This window comes from Toxotes jaculatrix, chromosome 4 (genome assembly GCF_017976425.1).
Source record: "Toxotes jaculatrix isolate fToxJac2 chromosome 4, fToxJac2.pri, whole genome shotgun sequence".
In the NCBI taxonomy this organism is placed as follows: domain Eukaryota; kingdom Metazoa; phylum Chordata; class Actinopteri; family Toxotidae; genus Toxotes; species Toxotes jaculatrix.
Genome location: NC_054397.1, coordinates 13874644 through 13893477, shown reverse-complemented (window position 1 = coordinate 13893477; position 18834 = coordinate 13874644). Strand labels below are relative to the sequence as shown.

Sequence of the window (18834 nt, the reverse complement as noted above, 5' to 3'; positions counted from 1 at the left end):
CCTCTCCCTGTCTCTCTCCCTCACCCCCTTCTTCGGCCTGTTTGCAGTGGCTGCAAGAATGACTTGTCAAGCTTTTCCTTGGCTTTCACCTCAAACTATGTTTGCTTGTTTGATTTACTTGTCCTCTTCTCTCCCTCTTTCTTCCACACACTCACTTTCCATCTCACTCTCCCTTCCTCCTCTTCCTTCTTGCTTACTTCCACTCTGCAACGTCTACACGCTCTCTCCTTCAACCTCTATCTCCACTCTGCCTTTCTTTTCTCGAGTGCTTCTCTCTCTTTTTCTCTCTTGACTTGGCTGTTGCTTTTCCTCTCTCTTCCTCTCTCGACTTGGCTGTTGCTCTTCCTCTCTCTTTCTCTATCTGCCTGTACCAGGAGCCATGGCTAATCATCTTATAACTAATGCTCTCCTTCGTCCCCATGGTACTAACAATCCTTATAACACTCTCCTGGGGGACTCGGCAGTCTATAACAACCCAGCCGTGGGCATGTACAACACCCAAGGTGTGCCTGATGTTCCTATTATAAAAAAAAATATAACATTTGGAAAGTTAGATTTGAGTTATTTTTCACCACATTACATTTTAGTTTTGCATGGTTATTTCATTTTAAGATGTTTGCCTCTGTAATACACTTTAGCCTGCATATCTGATCTAGCCTTATTATGGCTCCCAAGTGAGGCGATCAATCACGTTGCAATAATCTTTCACAGAGGACACCCACTGGGCAGTTCTCACAGCACATAAATGCAGAGATGAAATTCTGTTGATGATTTATCAAAACAGCATAACAGTTTCACATGCTGATTTACTTTATGCTATAGATGCACATTATATGTTGCTGGTTGCAAATTCACCGTGTCTTTTATAAGCTACTTGGGAGCCATGAAATATTTGAACTATTTTATGTGAATGTTCTGTTTTATACAGTAGATTTTAAACAGTGCTTCATTTTGAATGCCAGTTTGTATGTGTGATTTGGGATTTGTGTATTGCTTGTGGTGCTGCATGTCTAGTGTATCTATACTATGTCTTGAATGTAATTTGTGAGGTGCGTTTTTCTGTTTTCTCTGTGTTAAATAAATAAGAAACCACAGGATAGCAGCCAGTTAACAATAAGGCCCTGAAAAGCAGACTTTGATTTAAAAAATCAGACAGGCCTTCTTTGTTAAACAGTTTTCATCAAGTCTCCAGTTACTGTGCAACTGTTGATTTTGTAGCTACTGAAATTTGTTTCTCTCAATGTATGAACTCACATCTGTGTCTCTTTTCTCTTCTCTCCCTCATGCTGTCCATTAGCACCTTACCGAGACACAAGTATGGGCTAAATTAATACTCAACTACTTCAATAACATCGACTTTCTTCTCTCTTTTCTTGCTTCCAAAGCACTCTGCCTAACATTTTCAGTCCAATATACAAAAAAACTGCATTTTTTTTTTTGCTTTTTTCCCCAATTCATGAGTCAGTCCAGTACAATACATTTGTCTTATTTGATTTGTCACACAGTTTTAGATTCTTCAGAATTCTATTTAAAAGTTTTTTTTTTCCTGAACAATATATCTATAATATATTTAAAAAATTAGCACTGAATCTCATTGAATGGAAATATTGTGGATCCAATTTGCACATTGAAATTTGAGTTATATTTGCTCTTAAAATTACTTGCACTGCAATTACTTTAAGTGACACTTCAAAACATTTATTTTGTAGTGAAACTCTAACTCTTCTTTTTGTATTGCTGTAGTGCTGGCAGTAATTGAGAAAAGAAAGTACTTCTGAGGTTTCTCCTAAATGAATTATGGACGCTTGAAGCATTTTTCCTTCCAAGAAAATTATCGTTGCTACTTTTTAATCCTCAATTCACAGCACACGCTATGATATCAAACAATAATTAAAATCTTTCTTCTGAGAAATCCACTTAGTTTATTTAAGGATCCTAATAATTATTACTTTTTTTTTTTTTTTAATTATGTGCTCCTCAGAGGGCATCCTGAACAACGCAAGAGACTCCAGTGTTATGGATACACTCCCTCTTAATGGTAACCATGCCAACAACTACAGCATGGCCAGCAGCGAGTACTTGAGTGACTGCGTCCAGATTCTAGACCGTAGCGGTGGCTACGGCACCCACAGCAACCACAAAGAGACGACCCTGGAGAAGAAAATACTCAAGGAGCTGACCTCCAACTATATCCCGTCCTACCTCAACAACCACGAGAGAGCCACTACTGAGCGCAATCACAACTTGATGAACAAGCTGGTTAACAGCAGCATGGCCAATGGAGGTGACTGGTCTGAGTGAAATGGTTTGATGATATCACACATAAAGACTTTTAGTTTAGTACCAAGACACTGACACTGCTTCAAAAGCACATGAGTAGAACAAAGCTGCCCTCAGAGAGCTTCCACAGGTGGGGTGCATAAACACTGATCTGGGGGTGGAGTCATATTTGTTGCAGCTGTAAATTTTCCAAACCAAACTCCTGTGCTTTGCTCACGATATTTATACTATAACTGATAGACATGAACATGTGCAGTTAAACCTGCAATAATTGATTTTCTTTTTTTGGCCACTTGCGGTCAGGCTGAAACAAGCTGTGAACACAATCAAGTTTCTGGCCACCTGATGAATGCTTTCAGCTGTTTGTTTATTTTTATTTATTTTATTTTTTTTGTCTCCAGCAGTTCCTGAGACAAATATGTGGCTCTTAAGCTCCTAAATTCTCCACTACTGTATGTTTGGTGCCATTTGGTGCTGGCTGGGAAGTGTACAGAGGGTTTTTAGAGCTATTTCACTGAAAACAGCTGCCTGCTGTGACTGAAAACGGCACTGAAGAGTGGTGAACTGATCAAAAAAAAAAAGAAACAAAAACAGTAAGGTTGCACAAAACAAGCAAAAACAGTGAGATCAAAGAGGCTGAAGCCCCTCTTTAAGATGAGGGGAAATTCAGCCCCTTTCCACTGGTACACTGGAATTTGATCCACTGTTAATATAAAAGTGATGATTATAGCAGCTTTAAAAAGTTAAATAACATTTTTGACTAGTTAGCACTGAAATCACCATTGTGGAATGCTAAAATCATCACCGTGTACCATCACACTAGCAGCAGCACTGCTCCTTGTTCACTATTAACTATCAGCAATATGCTATAACCATTATTCCTGCTTGGTTCTTTCAGGGAGCATGGCAGGAGGCAGCAGCAGCAGCAGCAGCAGTGGAGTTGGTGGGTGTGTGGGAAGCAGTAAAGAGGACAACGGTCCCATGGTGCTGGACAACCCTTCAGCCTTCCCTCATGAGGAGAACCTGGGATTGGAGATTATCAGAGAGGAATCCAACGCTCCACTCCTGCCGCCGCGGCCCCCTCCGCCAGACAGCCACCCACCGCCGCCGCCTCCTCCCCACAGCTTCTCCCGGCCACGCCGCATTCCCCAGGAGACCAGCGAAAGCTTCTTCCCCCTCCTGACCAATGAGCACACCGATGAGCACACGCATTCACCCAACCACAGAGACTCACTCTACACCAGCATGCCAGTGCTGACGGACCTCCCGGATGGGCAGATGAACGGTTTAACAGACGGAGAGGAAGATAGTTCGGGGGAGCTGCAACCCTGTAAGAGTGCCACTGCTCCAGAGCTGGATGATGTCTATTATAAGAGCATGCCAAACCTGGGTTCCAGGAATCACCTTCATGAGCTACAGAGCTACTACCACATGGGCCGTGGTGGCAGTGATGGATACATGGTGTCTGGGAACAAGGAGGAGTCTGATTCGTCGCCCGAGGAGCCGCCCGTAGACCCTTCGCACCTGGTTACCAGCCTATAGAGCCAGTCAAGAGACTTCTGTCCCTCCCCAGCCCACTCTCACATTTCCAACCTTCCAATGAAAACATTCTGTGTTATTGACCGACAGACTGAACTGGCCCGCCCCTGGATTGATGAACTGTTTGTGACATTAACTATGGTTCATGACAATATGGTAGAGATATTGCTGGTCAAATGAGAGCAGGGACTGAATGTATTGTCATAAATGGTGCAGACTGAGCAGGGCGGTTCTGAGAGACTTTTTGTGAGCATCAAACAGAAGTGGAACTTTTAACCTGGAAAGGAAAGGAAGGGGGAGGGATTCTGTAATTTTACCCTATCTGTTACTTTAATTTGGAATCTTGGATTGACCGTAGCCCTACAAGTTCCCCAATATGGACCTCTAGCAGATCATAGCATATAGTCTCCACTACCACCACTAAAGGGCCGTGGCCCCCAGCCCTGGTTAAAGGAGCTGCCTGTCTATTTGTCTGTATGTCTGTCTCTCTGTCTCACTCTTAAAGACACGTACTGGGATGATGTCTCCACCTCTCCAAAGGGTAGAGCAGGATATCCAACTCTGGTGTTCATAACATGAACTGGCCCCAAAGAGGCCCCGCCCCACTACCTGCCAATCAAGTGGAGGATGTATGATATATGCCCTCACTACTGATCATCCCCAAAACTATTTTACTGGACAACCGAGCTGTAACCATATCACGCTGATGTTCTGAATTCTCTTCCTGTTCGTATCTGCTAAACTGGAGTTGTGTCTGGGCTGGTGTAACATTCCTGCAAGTTGTAGTGACTGCGGCTACTGTGTATTTCACTGAAAACAAAGAAGGAAGATCATATTACAACAGACTGAATTAAAAAAAAAAAAAAAGCAAAAAAAAAAAAAAAGAATGGGTTTCGTTTCTTCTCCTTTCTTCTGTGGAAGTTTTCAGTTCTCAAAGGATTACGAAGAAATCACAAACTGTTTCTATGTATTGTACAGAATACAGATACAGATACAAATGTTGCATATGACCAAGTCTTTTATTTTCTAATTTTACGTTGCAAACCTTTTGTCCGTGGAACCGTTCTGAAATGTCATGATACGTTCCAGTCACGTGTGGACTACAGAATGAGCAAGGAACAATCTTTCATGTCACTCTTTCGTAAATACAGAGACAGTTAAGCACTCCTTAATTAATACGCATATACCCTACGCACACTTCATTCTGGTCCTTTTATAGCAACACAATGTCACTTACATTTTGCAAATCAACTGTTACTGTATACTTTACCACTGTGTTGATTTAAAACTAAAGGGAAAATGAAGCGCGGCTCGGTTTTGAAAGAGACGGTTACTATGGAAATGCTACATTTTAGTCATTGCAAGAAGGGGGTCTCAGGAGCCTGGGGAGAAAAAAAACATATTACAAAGATACCAGATATTTGAAGTAACACAAGAATGGTTGATGAAGCATATCCTCTCTATTGCCAAATATTCTACCAATTGACATTACCTTGCTGTGCTGGTTGAGATTTTAATGTACAGGAAAAAGAATGCAGAGAATAATAAATGTCATTCTCTGAAGTGAAACAAGGCGGGTCTCACCTGTGAAATGCCATGATTACACCATATATGTGTAATGAAGATGTGAAAACTCTGCACACGGCCGCACTGTCCAATGTGGAAAGCCAATGTTTACTTATTTAGGAGGAAAATTTCATAAGTGTATGAAGTGTAGCTTGCACATGTATCCCACAAGCCCCCTCCATGTCCCCAAGAGAGAAATTATTTATTTATCTGTTTATTGGTTTAAAGACAGCAAAACATGCTTGGAGGAAAGAAAGCTGGCTTTAGGCAGGAGTAAATAAAGTGGCACTGGGTTTGTTTTTTATTTTCAGGTTTTTTTTTTTGTTTCTTTTTTTAAATTATTATGATCATGATTATTATTACAATATTAATGCTAATTATTTATTCTTTTTGTATGGGTTCCAAGTTGAATGATCTCATAACTAATATTTGTTGTAACAGTGAAAGTTGTTTGCCAACAAATAAATTACTGACATAGCTTTGCGGTTTACCGCCTCTTGAGTGTTATCAGTTATTACATCAAAATCAAACGCAAACACACAGTTAAACCCGGCAGTGTTTTCAATTCAAATATGCATTGCTGGCTATTTAGGGAGATTACGCACTGTACATACACCAACAGATATTTTGCTACATACCTTTCTGTATTTCTGTTTCATTCTCAGATGACGTGTAAACATACTATGTGTGCATGCATCAGTTCTCCATGATATTGAGCCCCATTCTTATATATCCCACATGTATAGAGGACTGACTTACAACAGTCAGGTTTCTGGCAAACTGCCTGTGAAGTGGCTAAGCTCAATATAAAAGAACCAGTGCAGGTTGAGAGTAGGTTGATGTGCACTTAATTTGCACTGACAAATTAAGCTAGTTGGTCTGTCCACACCAAGGTTACTGCCAAGAGTGGGAGTCAGAAAAATAAAGTAGCAAAGTAAAGTAGTAAAATAGAACAGCATTATGATCTTGTTGGTAATGTCTAATGATCATGCTATTGTTAATACATACATTCTAGGCATTTGGGGTCCGTAATTCATTTCAGAATTAGATGCATACTGTGATGTACTTGCATGGTGTACTGTTTTTTTTTTTTTTTTGTTTTGTTCTCTAAAAGATACAAGTTCTTTTTTTCTTTTTCAACAGGCAGTCTAATTAACTTTAGGATCCCATGTGCTTCTGCATGCAAATGGCCCTCAGATTTGGTTTGTACCTCTGAGGGTGGTCCATGTTCAGGGACCCTACAGCAGCAGATTGACTGACCAAGAAAAGTCCCAGGCCAGGAGACTGGAAGGACAGACTTCTGTCTGCTGCTCTTCTTTCTAAGGACAAACCTACTTAATACTTATTATTAGAGACACAGAGCAAGTCTCTGAGTGGACTTAGCAGTTTGCCACTGTGCTGGCTGGTACTTGCTGACATATGTGCCTCTTCCACTTGGTCTGGTCTCTCTACATTTGTACAGTACTACCTGCTTAATGTGCTGTAGCGGTTGGCACCTCCTTTGGGGAGCAGGTGCTTAGTGTTGCCCAGCAATAGCCATTCTTAATAATTCCCTGGGTGGACTGTGGTAAATCCCAGATGAGGGATGAGCTAGCTGTCTTTTCCAGTCAGTTTTGCCTCTGGAGGGCAGGACTGAGCAGTGTCTTCCTAGTAGCATTTGAGTCATTTGCTTTAAATGGCAGTCGTTTTGGTGTGTAAATAACCTTCATGCCATAAGATTACAGTCCCGCATGCATATTTGCACACTTGTCTTTTCTTATGAGTGGTAAAGGTATATTAGTGTAACCTTCACTAGCAGCGTCATCCAGTGGCTCATTGTTGACACACATCAATTGACGCCTTTAGTCGGGGTAAAGGTGATTCAACTGCTGCTAAAAAAAAAAACCAGCACAGTTGCATATCCTGGCAAGCTGACAAGACACTGCAGGTGTCTGTTGGTCTTAGGGGAGCTTTGGGTTACACATATAACCACCGTTCTCCGAGTGAAAAGACTATTTCTTCAGCTTGAGGCCGCTCTGGGACTGGGAGAGTTTCTTACGCTGCAAACTCACAGGTGGTTTGTCTTAAAGTAATTATCTGTCACCCAAACCCCCTGACCCAGTAAATCAGTCCCTCATACATATAACTACACTGAAAGACAGTATTTTCACTCAGAAAACCATGGTTACATGCAGGGCACTACTGTTCATACTTATTTGTACTCTCTACCATCCATTTTTATTATCCAGTTTAAAAAGAACTAGAGAACTAGAACTAGCCTACGTAGAGTTGTTGGTGTCCAGGCTACTAATTTCGAGCAAGGCGTTCGGGGCTCAGTATTTCTAAATACTTTCTGGGAGACTGTAACGAGGCTGACACAAGAACCACTAAGGAAACTTCCCCCATCCATACAAATTTTCTCTCACACTTATGTTGGTTTGTATTTGTTCTAGCGGAGCAGTGGATTTTCAGACTTGATGTAAAATTACACTGAATACTGACATGAAAAAGTGAGAATTTATGCTCATAATTTTTGGTCATATCCTAACCAGCTAGTATCAGTGCAGGGGGAAAAATGTATTTGGCCCAGGATAAATATCAAAAGTTTCATGAAATTACAATATGCCCTTTTATTTGTAGCAGTGCCCCCACAACCGCTTCTCTTAACTCAGTTGGGTATAATCTCTGCACAGTATCTGTGTATTATTGAGGACTTTCACCATTTCTTATCTGCTTTGATCATGGATTCGCTTTATGGGAAGGAAAGAAAAGAAAATAACAGAGTAAGGGGAGTTAGAATATAATGAGAAAAGGCAGGGAGACCAGTAAAAAGTGAGGGGGGGACGATAGTGTGAAGAAATGAGTAAAAAGAAGCGTGGAAAGAAACTGCTTTTTTTTTATATAAATGTATTTTAGTTTTCTTTAAAACTAACTAGAGCCACCTAACGCTCACACTCATCCTGTCTCCCCCCTCCCTCCCTCTCCCTTTTCCCCCACCAGGCTGCCAGTAGCAGGCTGATTAAACGAGCATTGGTCTATGTGGGTCATATCTCTGCTGGAGTGCTCTGATCGGTTAGTGCTGCCTGGCTGTGTTATCTTCCCGCTCTCTCTGTTTCCCTCCTTCAAGGGAAGGCATTCAGTATGTCTTACAAGGTGACATGTCTCACAGACTCAGCTCATAGACCAAAGCCAGAAGACTGCAAGTATGAGCAGGAGTATAAATTAAAGGGAATCAATCTGTTTATTGTCTATGATTAATTAATGACTGTGGCAAGCTGAGGGAATCTAAATGTGGTAACCATAATACAAGGACTACAAAAAGCAAAACAGAGCAAGAAGTGCACAATAACAGTCCTTCCTGGAAAGCCGCTAATAGCTTAAAATACTTCTGAGCTGCTGGAAAAGTACATGTTCAAAAATGTTCTATGCTGAGTCTGTGCTGAGAAGTAGCAATATAAAAATTCAAATCAAGCAAGCCAGGATGTCACAGAGCACAATTAGAAGACACACTGACAGACTGAGGAGTGAAATATTCAGTCAGTTACTGAGAGATAATATTATGGATGTGGTATATACAGCACAGGCTTTGACAAATAACTGAAGTCCAGTTAATGGCTTTTGTCCTGACCGTGTCTCGCAGTCTTCATCGGTGGATGGAGTTTTCTCATGTCATGCAGATGTTTTTAATTTCACTCATCTACAAGCAAAGGCTGATTGACGGACTTCGTTTTAAAGCTGATCACTGTGCTCTTTTCTTGCAGCGAGTCCCTAAATACTCTGTGATGGATGTGGCCTGGTATGCCAGTGGAATCCGGTGTTAGCGATGAATGTGAATGAACGGCCTGGTAACAAGCGGCGCCCATTATGAAACTGATATTACATTGTGGTCTCTGTTAATTAAGGCAACTATGGCATTTAAAGCGGGGGTTTGAATTTGATTAAATGCGGAAAATCGGCCCATCCATATACAGTATGACATTTCAAGATTTCCATCCCATTTCCTTCTTCTGCACTGTTAAGCACTATAAAGCACAAGAGGCATATTTCCCAGCAGTTCTGGAATCTAGTTTAGGTTCCGACGGAACAGAATGGAATGCAGCACATGACCTCACACTCTAGAATTCCTGGCCTGTCATTGGAATTTATTGTATTAAATTACACTGTTTTAATTGTATTGTCCGGGAATTCCATCTATCATAATGTGGCCGTTTCTCAGAAGCTCGCTGTGAGAGAAAGCTAATTAGTCTTTCTCTAAGCCACATCGTATTAGCTTCTGAATGGCTAGCCTTGCCCTGACCTCTGGAAACACATCAAAATGCACAAGGGGTTCCTCCACTGACCTGTGTGTGTGTATGTATGCTTGCGTTTGTGTGTGTGCACAGCCATGTCTATGCCAGCTTATCTGCTCGCGCTGGCCAGTCTGTGTGCTGCAGCATATGCACTCCCGCTCATCGTCTCCTCACCTCAATTTTCCGTGAGAGTGCTCATTGGAAGGGAAACACTTAACAGGTACGTACCGGCCACCCTGAATAATTCACTGTAATTGGCTAAAAGGGAAAAAAAGGAAGGCCTTGGCAAAGGAGTGACAGAGAATGAGCTAAAGAGTGGGACAGATGCGGGAAAAGACTGGCCATCCATCCATCCACTGGCTTTTTTTGAGGTCACACACACCCCCATGCATGTTTAATTGGCTTTGGGGTGGCATGGTGTTTCTGCTGCCTCTGCTGTGAGTCAGACTCACTGTGCCTATTTTGGAGCGTGTCTTTTCATGGAGGCTAAGCAATGGAGATACTATTTTAGGCACACATTAGGAGCCAAGAAAACACTGATATTTAGACGGGGTGGCTGGGAGAGGGAGAGGGCTAATCACTGGTGTATATGACAGATAGACTCTACGTTACTGCCTGTGTGCTTTATGGAGAGCTAGTACAGTAGGCCAAACCTATGTCAAATTACTTCCTGAAACGGATCCATTTACTTCTTTTAAACTGATGGCGTTTCACTGGCAAAAGAACTGATCAGATTGTCCCAAATGTGTTCTAGCCACACAACAGAGCAAAGGCTGAAATGGGGAAACACTTTCAATTAATAATTTATTGTGGTCACACAAGAAGAAAGCCAGTGCAAATGAAAAGATGTACCGTCAACCCTCAGGACACTCAAACACTTTCCTGCAACAAGGCATCAGGGTGCTTTTTAAACCTAGACTGTGCAGTTTCTTATGGAAGTATGCTCTCGTTTAGAAATTATATCAGACCTCCGTGATAGTCTGTGCAAAAGCTGGAACCAAAAGGTCCAAAAGCCTATGGTAATGGTGCCTTGCAGGTTCCCATGACTCAAGTATACCTGTTGCTCTTGGTTAAGAGTTGAATGAAAGGTGTTACAGTACTACTGCCGCTGCTGCCAGTCAACCCACATGGCTGCATGGAAACCAATGTTTAACCTACTGCAGAGTCACTGTATCAATACATCACGATTTAAGACGAATTAATTAAAAAATACTGCTGTTTTAAGTATTTAACATTAAAACACACTGAACACTTTTGTCATTTAGTTTAACATTTGAAGCCCTCTATAGGCACATAGTGACTTTTCAGTGGAAGCACATTGTGACTTTGTGACCATAGTGTATTTTTATAAAACTCTCTCTACTTCATATGAACAATGCACAGAGTAACTTTGGGCCTGTTACACTGGATTATCAGGCTCAAACTACAAACAAAAGTCTTACCTGCCTCATTGTAGTACAGAGAACTGAGAAACCAAACCATTGTGTCCTCAGTCTCAGTTCATCATTTCTTCTGGTTGCTAAATTGAACCAGTGCGTCTGGCTCTGCTGTGCCTCTTCCCCTTTGCTTTTGATCTCTAATAACACCAGTCTTGTAATGAAATTAAATTACAGATAATATGTATCATTTAAACCCCAATACTAGGTAATTGCATGTGTTAGTAAGCTATAATAAGTACTGTAGCTGATGACATAAGTGTTAGGTCTTGTCTAGAGTTCATCCAATGAATCTGTAATGACATTTTCCAGTGGACGGAGAAGTAACTCTGGTTTTATCATGAACCCATAATGGAGCAGAATGAGCCCAAGCAAGTCATTATGAAAGGCTATTTGTCTAGCAAAAGAAAAGGAAGTATGTTTCCTGTCCACCCATTTTCTATTGTAGTACAGAGACACAGCACACACAAGCACCTCACACTGTTACCAAGATAACCTCTCATTTTATTTACCTTTTATATTATTTTTTTCTTTCTGTCAGAATTTGGAAAGCTTTGAAACTTAACTTCAGAGTGCGTCTGTATGGAACTCCGCCTTTAACTTTCCTTTAATTTATATTTAGTTTGTTGTTGCTTATGTAGCTCATGTGCACTACTATCTGACCCCAGTCATCAGTAAAACACGTACACACACACACACACACACACGAGGACACACACACACGGACACCCACTTTGCTGGATTCGTTACACCAGACTGAAAAGTGGACGTGCAAAATAAACACCCAAAGCACGTAAATTGCTCTGTCTATCTTAAATGGCTCTTTTCAAAGCATTGCTGCGAAGCTTAGTAAGAAATATAAATAAATAAACAAGGAAAGAAACAAAGATAAACCATGAAAGGCATGTCAGAGGCATTTGACAAAAGGTAATTAAATGTTTAGAATAGTTACTTTTGTGAAGTGATTTAAAATGTGATGGAGAATTACTCACCTATGATTTTTAATTTACTAGGTTTTTAAACAACCAATAGGAGCCTGCATGTGTACCCCAGACTCTGTTCCCGTCATGTTTACCATGATGTATTACATCAGGTAAAGCAGCAATATGACTCTGTGACTTGTTTTTAATGTATTTTTGAAAATAACCGGAATGTAGGGCAAATCTGCAGTAGAGCAGACAAAAGCAGTTTCTGACTGTAGCAGATACTTTTTTTTTCTTTTTGGTTTTCATGGGCAATAATTGTGATGGGAAAAAAAAAGAAAAATACAGTTCTTCTGGTGCTGAATGAAGAATTGTAGAAACAAAGGAAGCAAATAATGAGAAGAAGCAAAGGCACCTAGCAACAGTTCACAGAAAGAAGTAAGGTGTGAATGACGTGCAGATAGAGAAAACAGCATGAGGCAAACAGGAGAGGAAGAGCAGCCTCTGTGCTTTATCTCCACATAGCACCACAGTCCAAACTGGTGTCTCCCAGGGGCCCTGTCTCCCTTTTTCTTCTGATTGGTAATGAGGCACAGCTGCCTTATAGTGGGCCCAGCAGGCAGGGCCTTGATTGCTGCTGCTTACTTGAGCAGGCAAAATGTGGCAAAGACGCCCGGATTGCAATATGAGTGCAAGTACGGGGGACTTTTGGTAATGAAGAGATCCCAATCTTGGTTATTATAATTCAGAACGGTATTCTCAGCTCTGCTAAATGCGTTTCACAAGTAGTTCTGGCTTGCTTATTATGTTTTCATTGGCAGTAACTGTGTTTTTTTCTTCTTCTTCTTTTTTCTGGAGGCTGTAAATGTGGCTGTTGTTTCTGGATAATAGTTTTGGAGCAAATATAGAAAATTGCATGACTGAAAGTGGAATGAAACAGCTGCAACTGCACGTTGCATTTGCATGTGTTTTGTACAAGAACACAAAACAGCGGATCACGGTTTTTTCTCCCACTGGTTCTTCTGGACAGTATGCATATCATTCTCTGATTGATATAGAAGTCCATTGCATCCTCTTCATTTATCCATTTCCTCAGCGGGTGCATATGAAAATCATTTGAGTTTTGGTGTGTAACCACAGGAGCTGACTCACTTGCAAAGTTACCAGTCTCACCTTATTCCGTCCTGCTGGTGTGACAAAGTTATTGCTACTTACGGTCAGTGCAGTTTGTCAGTACGAGTCAACATGACTGAGATCACAAGAGGCAAACAAAAAAAAATGACCACAAGCCATGTGCTCAGAACGAAGCGAACGGGGGGATGAATTTGATTGTTTTTGTTTGTTTGTTTTCTGCTTGGCCCCTCCTCCTCACAGCTGTCAGCTTGACTGTCTGGGGGTGGCGGTTTACCTCAGTATATTTGGATTCTCAGGCTGTTGTTGTTTGGATATGAATCATGAATCCTTTTCTCATTCCCTTCAGGAGATGCTGGGTGCCAGTTGCTATGGCTACAGAGAGACACCTTGTGAGATGGAGATAGTGAGACTTATTTCTTTTGTCTGTCTTTCTCTCTTTCACTGATGCTGTTCTAGTTGGCCCATAGCCTCTTTCACTCTTCAGCACCTGGTGAATAAACCTTGTATTAAATTGAGGAAGTGTTGTAAAGACTAAGAGTTCAAGTGCAAGGTTGAGTAGGTCACACATTCAGTGGGTTTTTTTTTGTATATACCATAATTGGTCTTGACAACATTTAAACTCTAAATTAGATAAAAATACATCTTGAAAAAGACTTCATAAATCAGTTAATGGAGAACATGTTGGCATGATTTTCACATACAATGTGATGAGAGTTGTTTTGTTGTTTTGTTTTGGGTTTTTTTTGTTCTTTTTTTGTTTTTTTATATATATGTACATGCACATGCAGCACCATGACTCTGAATCTCCCGTCCTTCAGTCAGGTCAAAGGAGATTTGTGTGAGCTATTGTTAGCTCACTTAAATCACTGAATGCAAGGATACTGCGCACCTACACAAAATACTGTTTGGCCCAGTACTTTAGGTGCTGCCCCGGTCAAGTATGTGGTTTGAAAATTGGGTGCAAACATTTACAGGCTCATATCTCCATCCCGCATGTACCCGCATTATTTGCATATCACAGATATTTACACAGAGTCAGTGGGTGAGCTGAGTTGGTACAGTAGACTATTTACAATAACCAATAGGTATTTTGTATGAGAAGAGGCTATGTAAATGTCAGAGTTTACAGAAGAAATTGCAGAAGCGTCATCAAACATTCAGTTTGATTAAATTTCTGCTAGCATGATTACCTGCTATAATGGATGTGCCTGATTGAAAAGCTGTTAATTAATTTCCACAGCCCAAAAACTTAACATAACACTGGCATATGTGCGAGCGCGCACACACACACACACACACACACACACACACACACACACACGCACACACACAAACACACACACTATATTTCTTACTGCTGGAAAGCAGTATCTGATTATCAAAACCTGGCATGGGGGTGGTGTTCAAAAATGAAGTGTTTGTGTGCATTTTGATTGGCTACTTGGTCCTTCCTGCAACTGCCTCTGTGGTAGGAACCAAAAGCTCCGAGCCCTACCTCAGCGAACAGGACAACGCATTTGTCAGCTAACTGAAGCAGCTCATCTAAATTTAAAATGTAATTTGAGAACCATTCAAATGTATAAGCCGCAATGCACCTCACAATATTAACAATTTACCAACACGCTCTCAGCATGAATGCAAGTCACCTGGGGAGATGCGTGTGTGTGTGTGTGTGTGTATCCGGGTTGTATTGTGTACATCCCTACGTCCATATTTGTATGTATTTTGATGAACTGCAGCCATTTTTTTTTTCATTGTTCAATATCCTATTGAGATCTGACCAAACTCAAACACCCTGTAACTACTATGTGTTGGTAAATATTCAACCCTCACAGACAGGAAAAGGATTAAAAAGCTGGCTGTTTTTCAGTAGCATCCAAGGACTCTTCATTATGTATCTGCTGCCTCTTTTCAAATCACTCATGCAAGGAGTACACTCTCATATGACAGTGAGAGAGAGGGAGCAAGAGATAGAGGAAGGGGGGGCATGTGTGTGTGTTGTGTGGAGGAATGGAGATCCTTGTACTGTTATGTTCAAACAGTATGTTTCCACGGCAACCACATGCACCATTAGTCCCCTTATCAAAACTCAGGGATGAAGCGCCTCAATTACCCCTCATTCTCATGCACGCACACACATACGTGCACTCATACACCCTTAACCCTCAGATCTGCAAGGGTATCGCAACCTTTGATTGAGGATCGCTTTGTACAAATGGTACCGCTGTATGTCGAGGGACGGAACGGGGGAGTTGATCTCCTGGCTGGTTGACTGAGAAGAGGCTCTCAAGGACAGGCGACAATGGCTGATTTATAGGAAAACAGCGTTTCCAGAAGAAGAAAAAAGAGACTTTCTCTAATAAGGACAAGTGCTGTACATTTCAAAATAAGTGTCAACCTTATCGCCTCTACAAGATTTGATTCTTCTTCAGATTACTTAAAAAGAGAGACTGCAGCTTCTGCTGAAAATCAAACGGTCTTGACAAAGTGACAATAGTTTACTTGAGGTTTTATTTGAAAGTGTTCAGAACTCCAATTTCGAAACATTTTCTTGGTAGGAAGTAGATGAATCAAAGCTGTAAGGGTGAAAGAAGGCACTGCAAAGGGGTTACAATGAAATTTGCAGTAACAGCCAGTTGCTTTCTAGTTACTGTATTTTGTAGTTTAATTACCCTGTTTTTGACAGCTCTCTGATCGGTACAGTTAGTTAACAAACAAATAAATCATCCTCACTGCACTACTGAAAAATGCAACACAGTACATACCATTACGTCACATCACATTCTTCCAAATATCACTGTTCCTGTTTTGAAGAGTGCTGTTGGCGGCCTGGTTGTCAAAACTAGAGTAAGGTGCAGGCTTGCTGTATTTGGTGAAATATTTTACACTAACATCTAAAAACCAAAAACATGATATGGATGTCCTGGGCAATGACAATTTCCCCATAATGCTGTGCAGTGCTGCTATACTCCTTAACACCTTTACCATTATTCATCATTTAGTGGTGATAATACATTAATTTACTGTGTGAACAACAGAAATCCTTTACACTTTGGTCAGAGAAGGGGGAGGAGGGGGGGGTCGGTTTAAGAAGAGAATATTACTGCTGAATTTTTTGAATTAAAAGCAAAAACACATTGCTTGCAGCGACAGACCTGAAGGTATGCAGATTGGTTTGTCAGCTTAGAGCTGTGCCTATGCCAGTTCCCAAGATCCGAGATTTTATCTTTATTATTTAAGGCTTACAGAAGCTTAAAGCCAGGAAGTACACAAAAACTTGGAGATACACTATATTAACTGGATTTGAATTTGCATATTGTTAATGTGAAAATACCCAGTCATTTATCTAGCATGAGCCTAGCCACTAAAAGAATGAGGAACTGATTTATCCCCTTTAAAATGAATTTGCCTAATCTACATATGTGATAATGAAGCATGTACTGGTTATATTAAGCTTTGGATTTTGCACAGATGGGTGTTTATTATTTGTTTGTATGATTTATGCATCACTCCCACATTAGCTTTAACTTTTCTTTTGTTTCTTAATATGTGTTCATGTCATTTATGTATGTGAAGAGGGTTTAAACCTTGTCTACAAGCTCAGTTTCCCAACCAAAATCAAACATATAATTCATTTATCTTATTCTGAATTCTAACTTGAATGTGATTCCCAATCGTTCTATTCTATTCTATTTTATTCTATTCTACTGTTACCACAAGTCAGGCCTATCTTTTGGAAAATAAAAGAATGAAAGCTCAGTTTACAGTTAAAGACCAGAAAGGAAGAAGAAACAGCAGGGGAAATATGAGGGTCAAAGTTTTTACTTTCAGGTCATATACTCTCACATATGCACACAGGAGGAGACACAACACACAACAAATCACACACAGAAACACACACAGAAACACACACAGAAACACACACCAAGCCTGCTGATCCAATCATAGGGCCTGGCATAAGATGAGAATCTGGGGATTCCACCGTCATCAGAACAAATCCAACCCAAAGGATCCCAGCTCTCATCTGGACAGACAGCTGCCTCAGCTCAACAGGTCAGGGGCAGCAGACTGTTGGGTTGAGTACTGATACCCAGGAATTCAGACTTCTGGGCTGAATACCAAAAGTTATCCTATGATATCCTCTCTCACTAGTTTGGGCAGAATAACAGGAAGGAGGAAACAGGTCTTTTGACATTACTTTGTCCTGTTCAACAGATGATTAAATATTGTCAAATTTATCTACAGTACAAACCCACAGAACATGGAACAAGTCCGGATTTTTCTTTACAAATGAGTTTGTTGCCGTATTTGTGTTTGACAGATTGATGACTGAGCATAAACACTGTCACAGATTTCCCCTTGTCCTATTTGTACCATTACAACTTTATGTAAATTTTTGGGCCTATGGTTCTTATGCTGTCCAGGGGGTGGAGGGTGGTTGTGGTGGTGGTGGTGGCGGCGTACCTCTCTTTTAATTGCTTCCTGCGAGGTTTCCTCCATTTTTAGCCACACTAGCGTCATGGCTCTAGGGACGGAAGTGTCAATCAATGCCATTCAGTCAGTCGGTCGGTCGCTCAGGCTGCAACATTTCAACAAACGTCTGATGAAATGCCATGAAATTTTGTACAGACGTTCATGGTCCCCAGAGGATGGTGATTGCTTGACTTTTTCACCAGTGCCATCATGATGTTGACATTTTTGGTTTCAGTAAGATGTCTCAAACATTATAGGCTTAGATTGCTGTGAACTTTCTAACTCTGATGCTCAGAGGTTAGGTCCTGATGACTTTGCCTTTCATCTGACTTTCCCTCCAGCTACACCTGCAGGTTGACATTTTTGTTTCAGACTCAAATATCTAAGTACAGTATTGGCATGAAATCTGGTGCAGACATTCACAAGTGCCCCTCAGGGTGAATTGAATTAACTGCAGACTCTTGTTGCACTGTTACGGCATAATGTTGATTCTTTTCTATTTGCCTTTTAATTCCCTATTGTTCCAATTGCTGTCCAAGGAGGGGGATCTCTCCTACCCCTTTTTTGTCTTTCTTTATCCTTATCTTCTAAGAAAGCATAGTGGGAAGCCTTACTGACATGTGTCTGTGAAGCCAGTTGACGTATTGTACATGATATTATGATTTGAGGCTATACAAATGAACCTAACTGGACTTTCATTTGATTATAGATAACAACAGTAAATACAAACCAGTCACACTGCAGCAGAGCAGACAGCATAACCATTGTTCCCTCTGTGAATGTGAATCACCTTTTCTGCTTGTGTCTGTAATGAGCTAGTGTAGGTGGACAATAGCCTTAAGGAAAGGGCTTACAAAAACAGCCAATACAGCCCAGTGATCGAGCTGTGTGACCTGTTGACCTAATGGCATTGTTGACCTTCCTTTGAAGATCTGTAATTCATCAAAGTGGCCTTTTTCACACAAGGATCATTCAGCTAGCACGAGAACACACAGACTCTGAGACCTCTCAGATGTATTTCTGTTCAAGCCTTCAAAAAGTGAGTAAAAGAAATGAAGTCTCTTAAACTTCAGGCTTAATTCACCATCAGTGAACTTGGCAACCTTCAGCTCTCGGACATACAGCAGTACACTGTAAGCCGTCTCTACAACTCACACAAACATTGACATACGCCCACAACGTCAACATGCACATACAAACAACCTCACAAACACA

General features: G+C 41.0%; 1 protein-coding gene across 1 annotated transcript in view; it reads left to right on the top strand.

Moving 5' to 3' along the window:
- The window catches only part of adgrl3.1 (adhesion G protein-coupled receptor L3.1), a 107256-nt gene extending 101528 nt beyond the window's left edge, over positions 1–5728 (top strand). The window contains exons 22-25 of the mRNA XM_041035833.1: positions 375–503; positions 1298–1315; positions 1982–2284; positions 3179–5728. Of these exons, the coding sequence (XP_040891767.1) occupies positions 375–503; positions 1298–1315; positions 1982–2284; positions 3179–3822 (1094 nt within the window). The 3' untranslated portion in view covers positions 3823–5728. The remainder of the gene's footprint in view (positions 1–374; positions 504–1297; positions 1316–1981; positions 2285–3178) is intronic.
- Positions 5729–18834: the final 13106 nt, after the last annotated feature.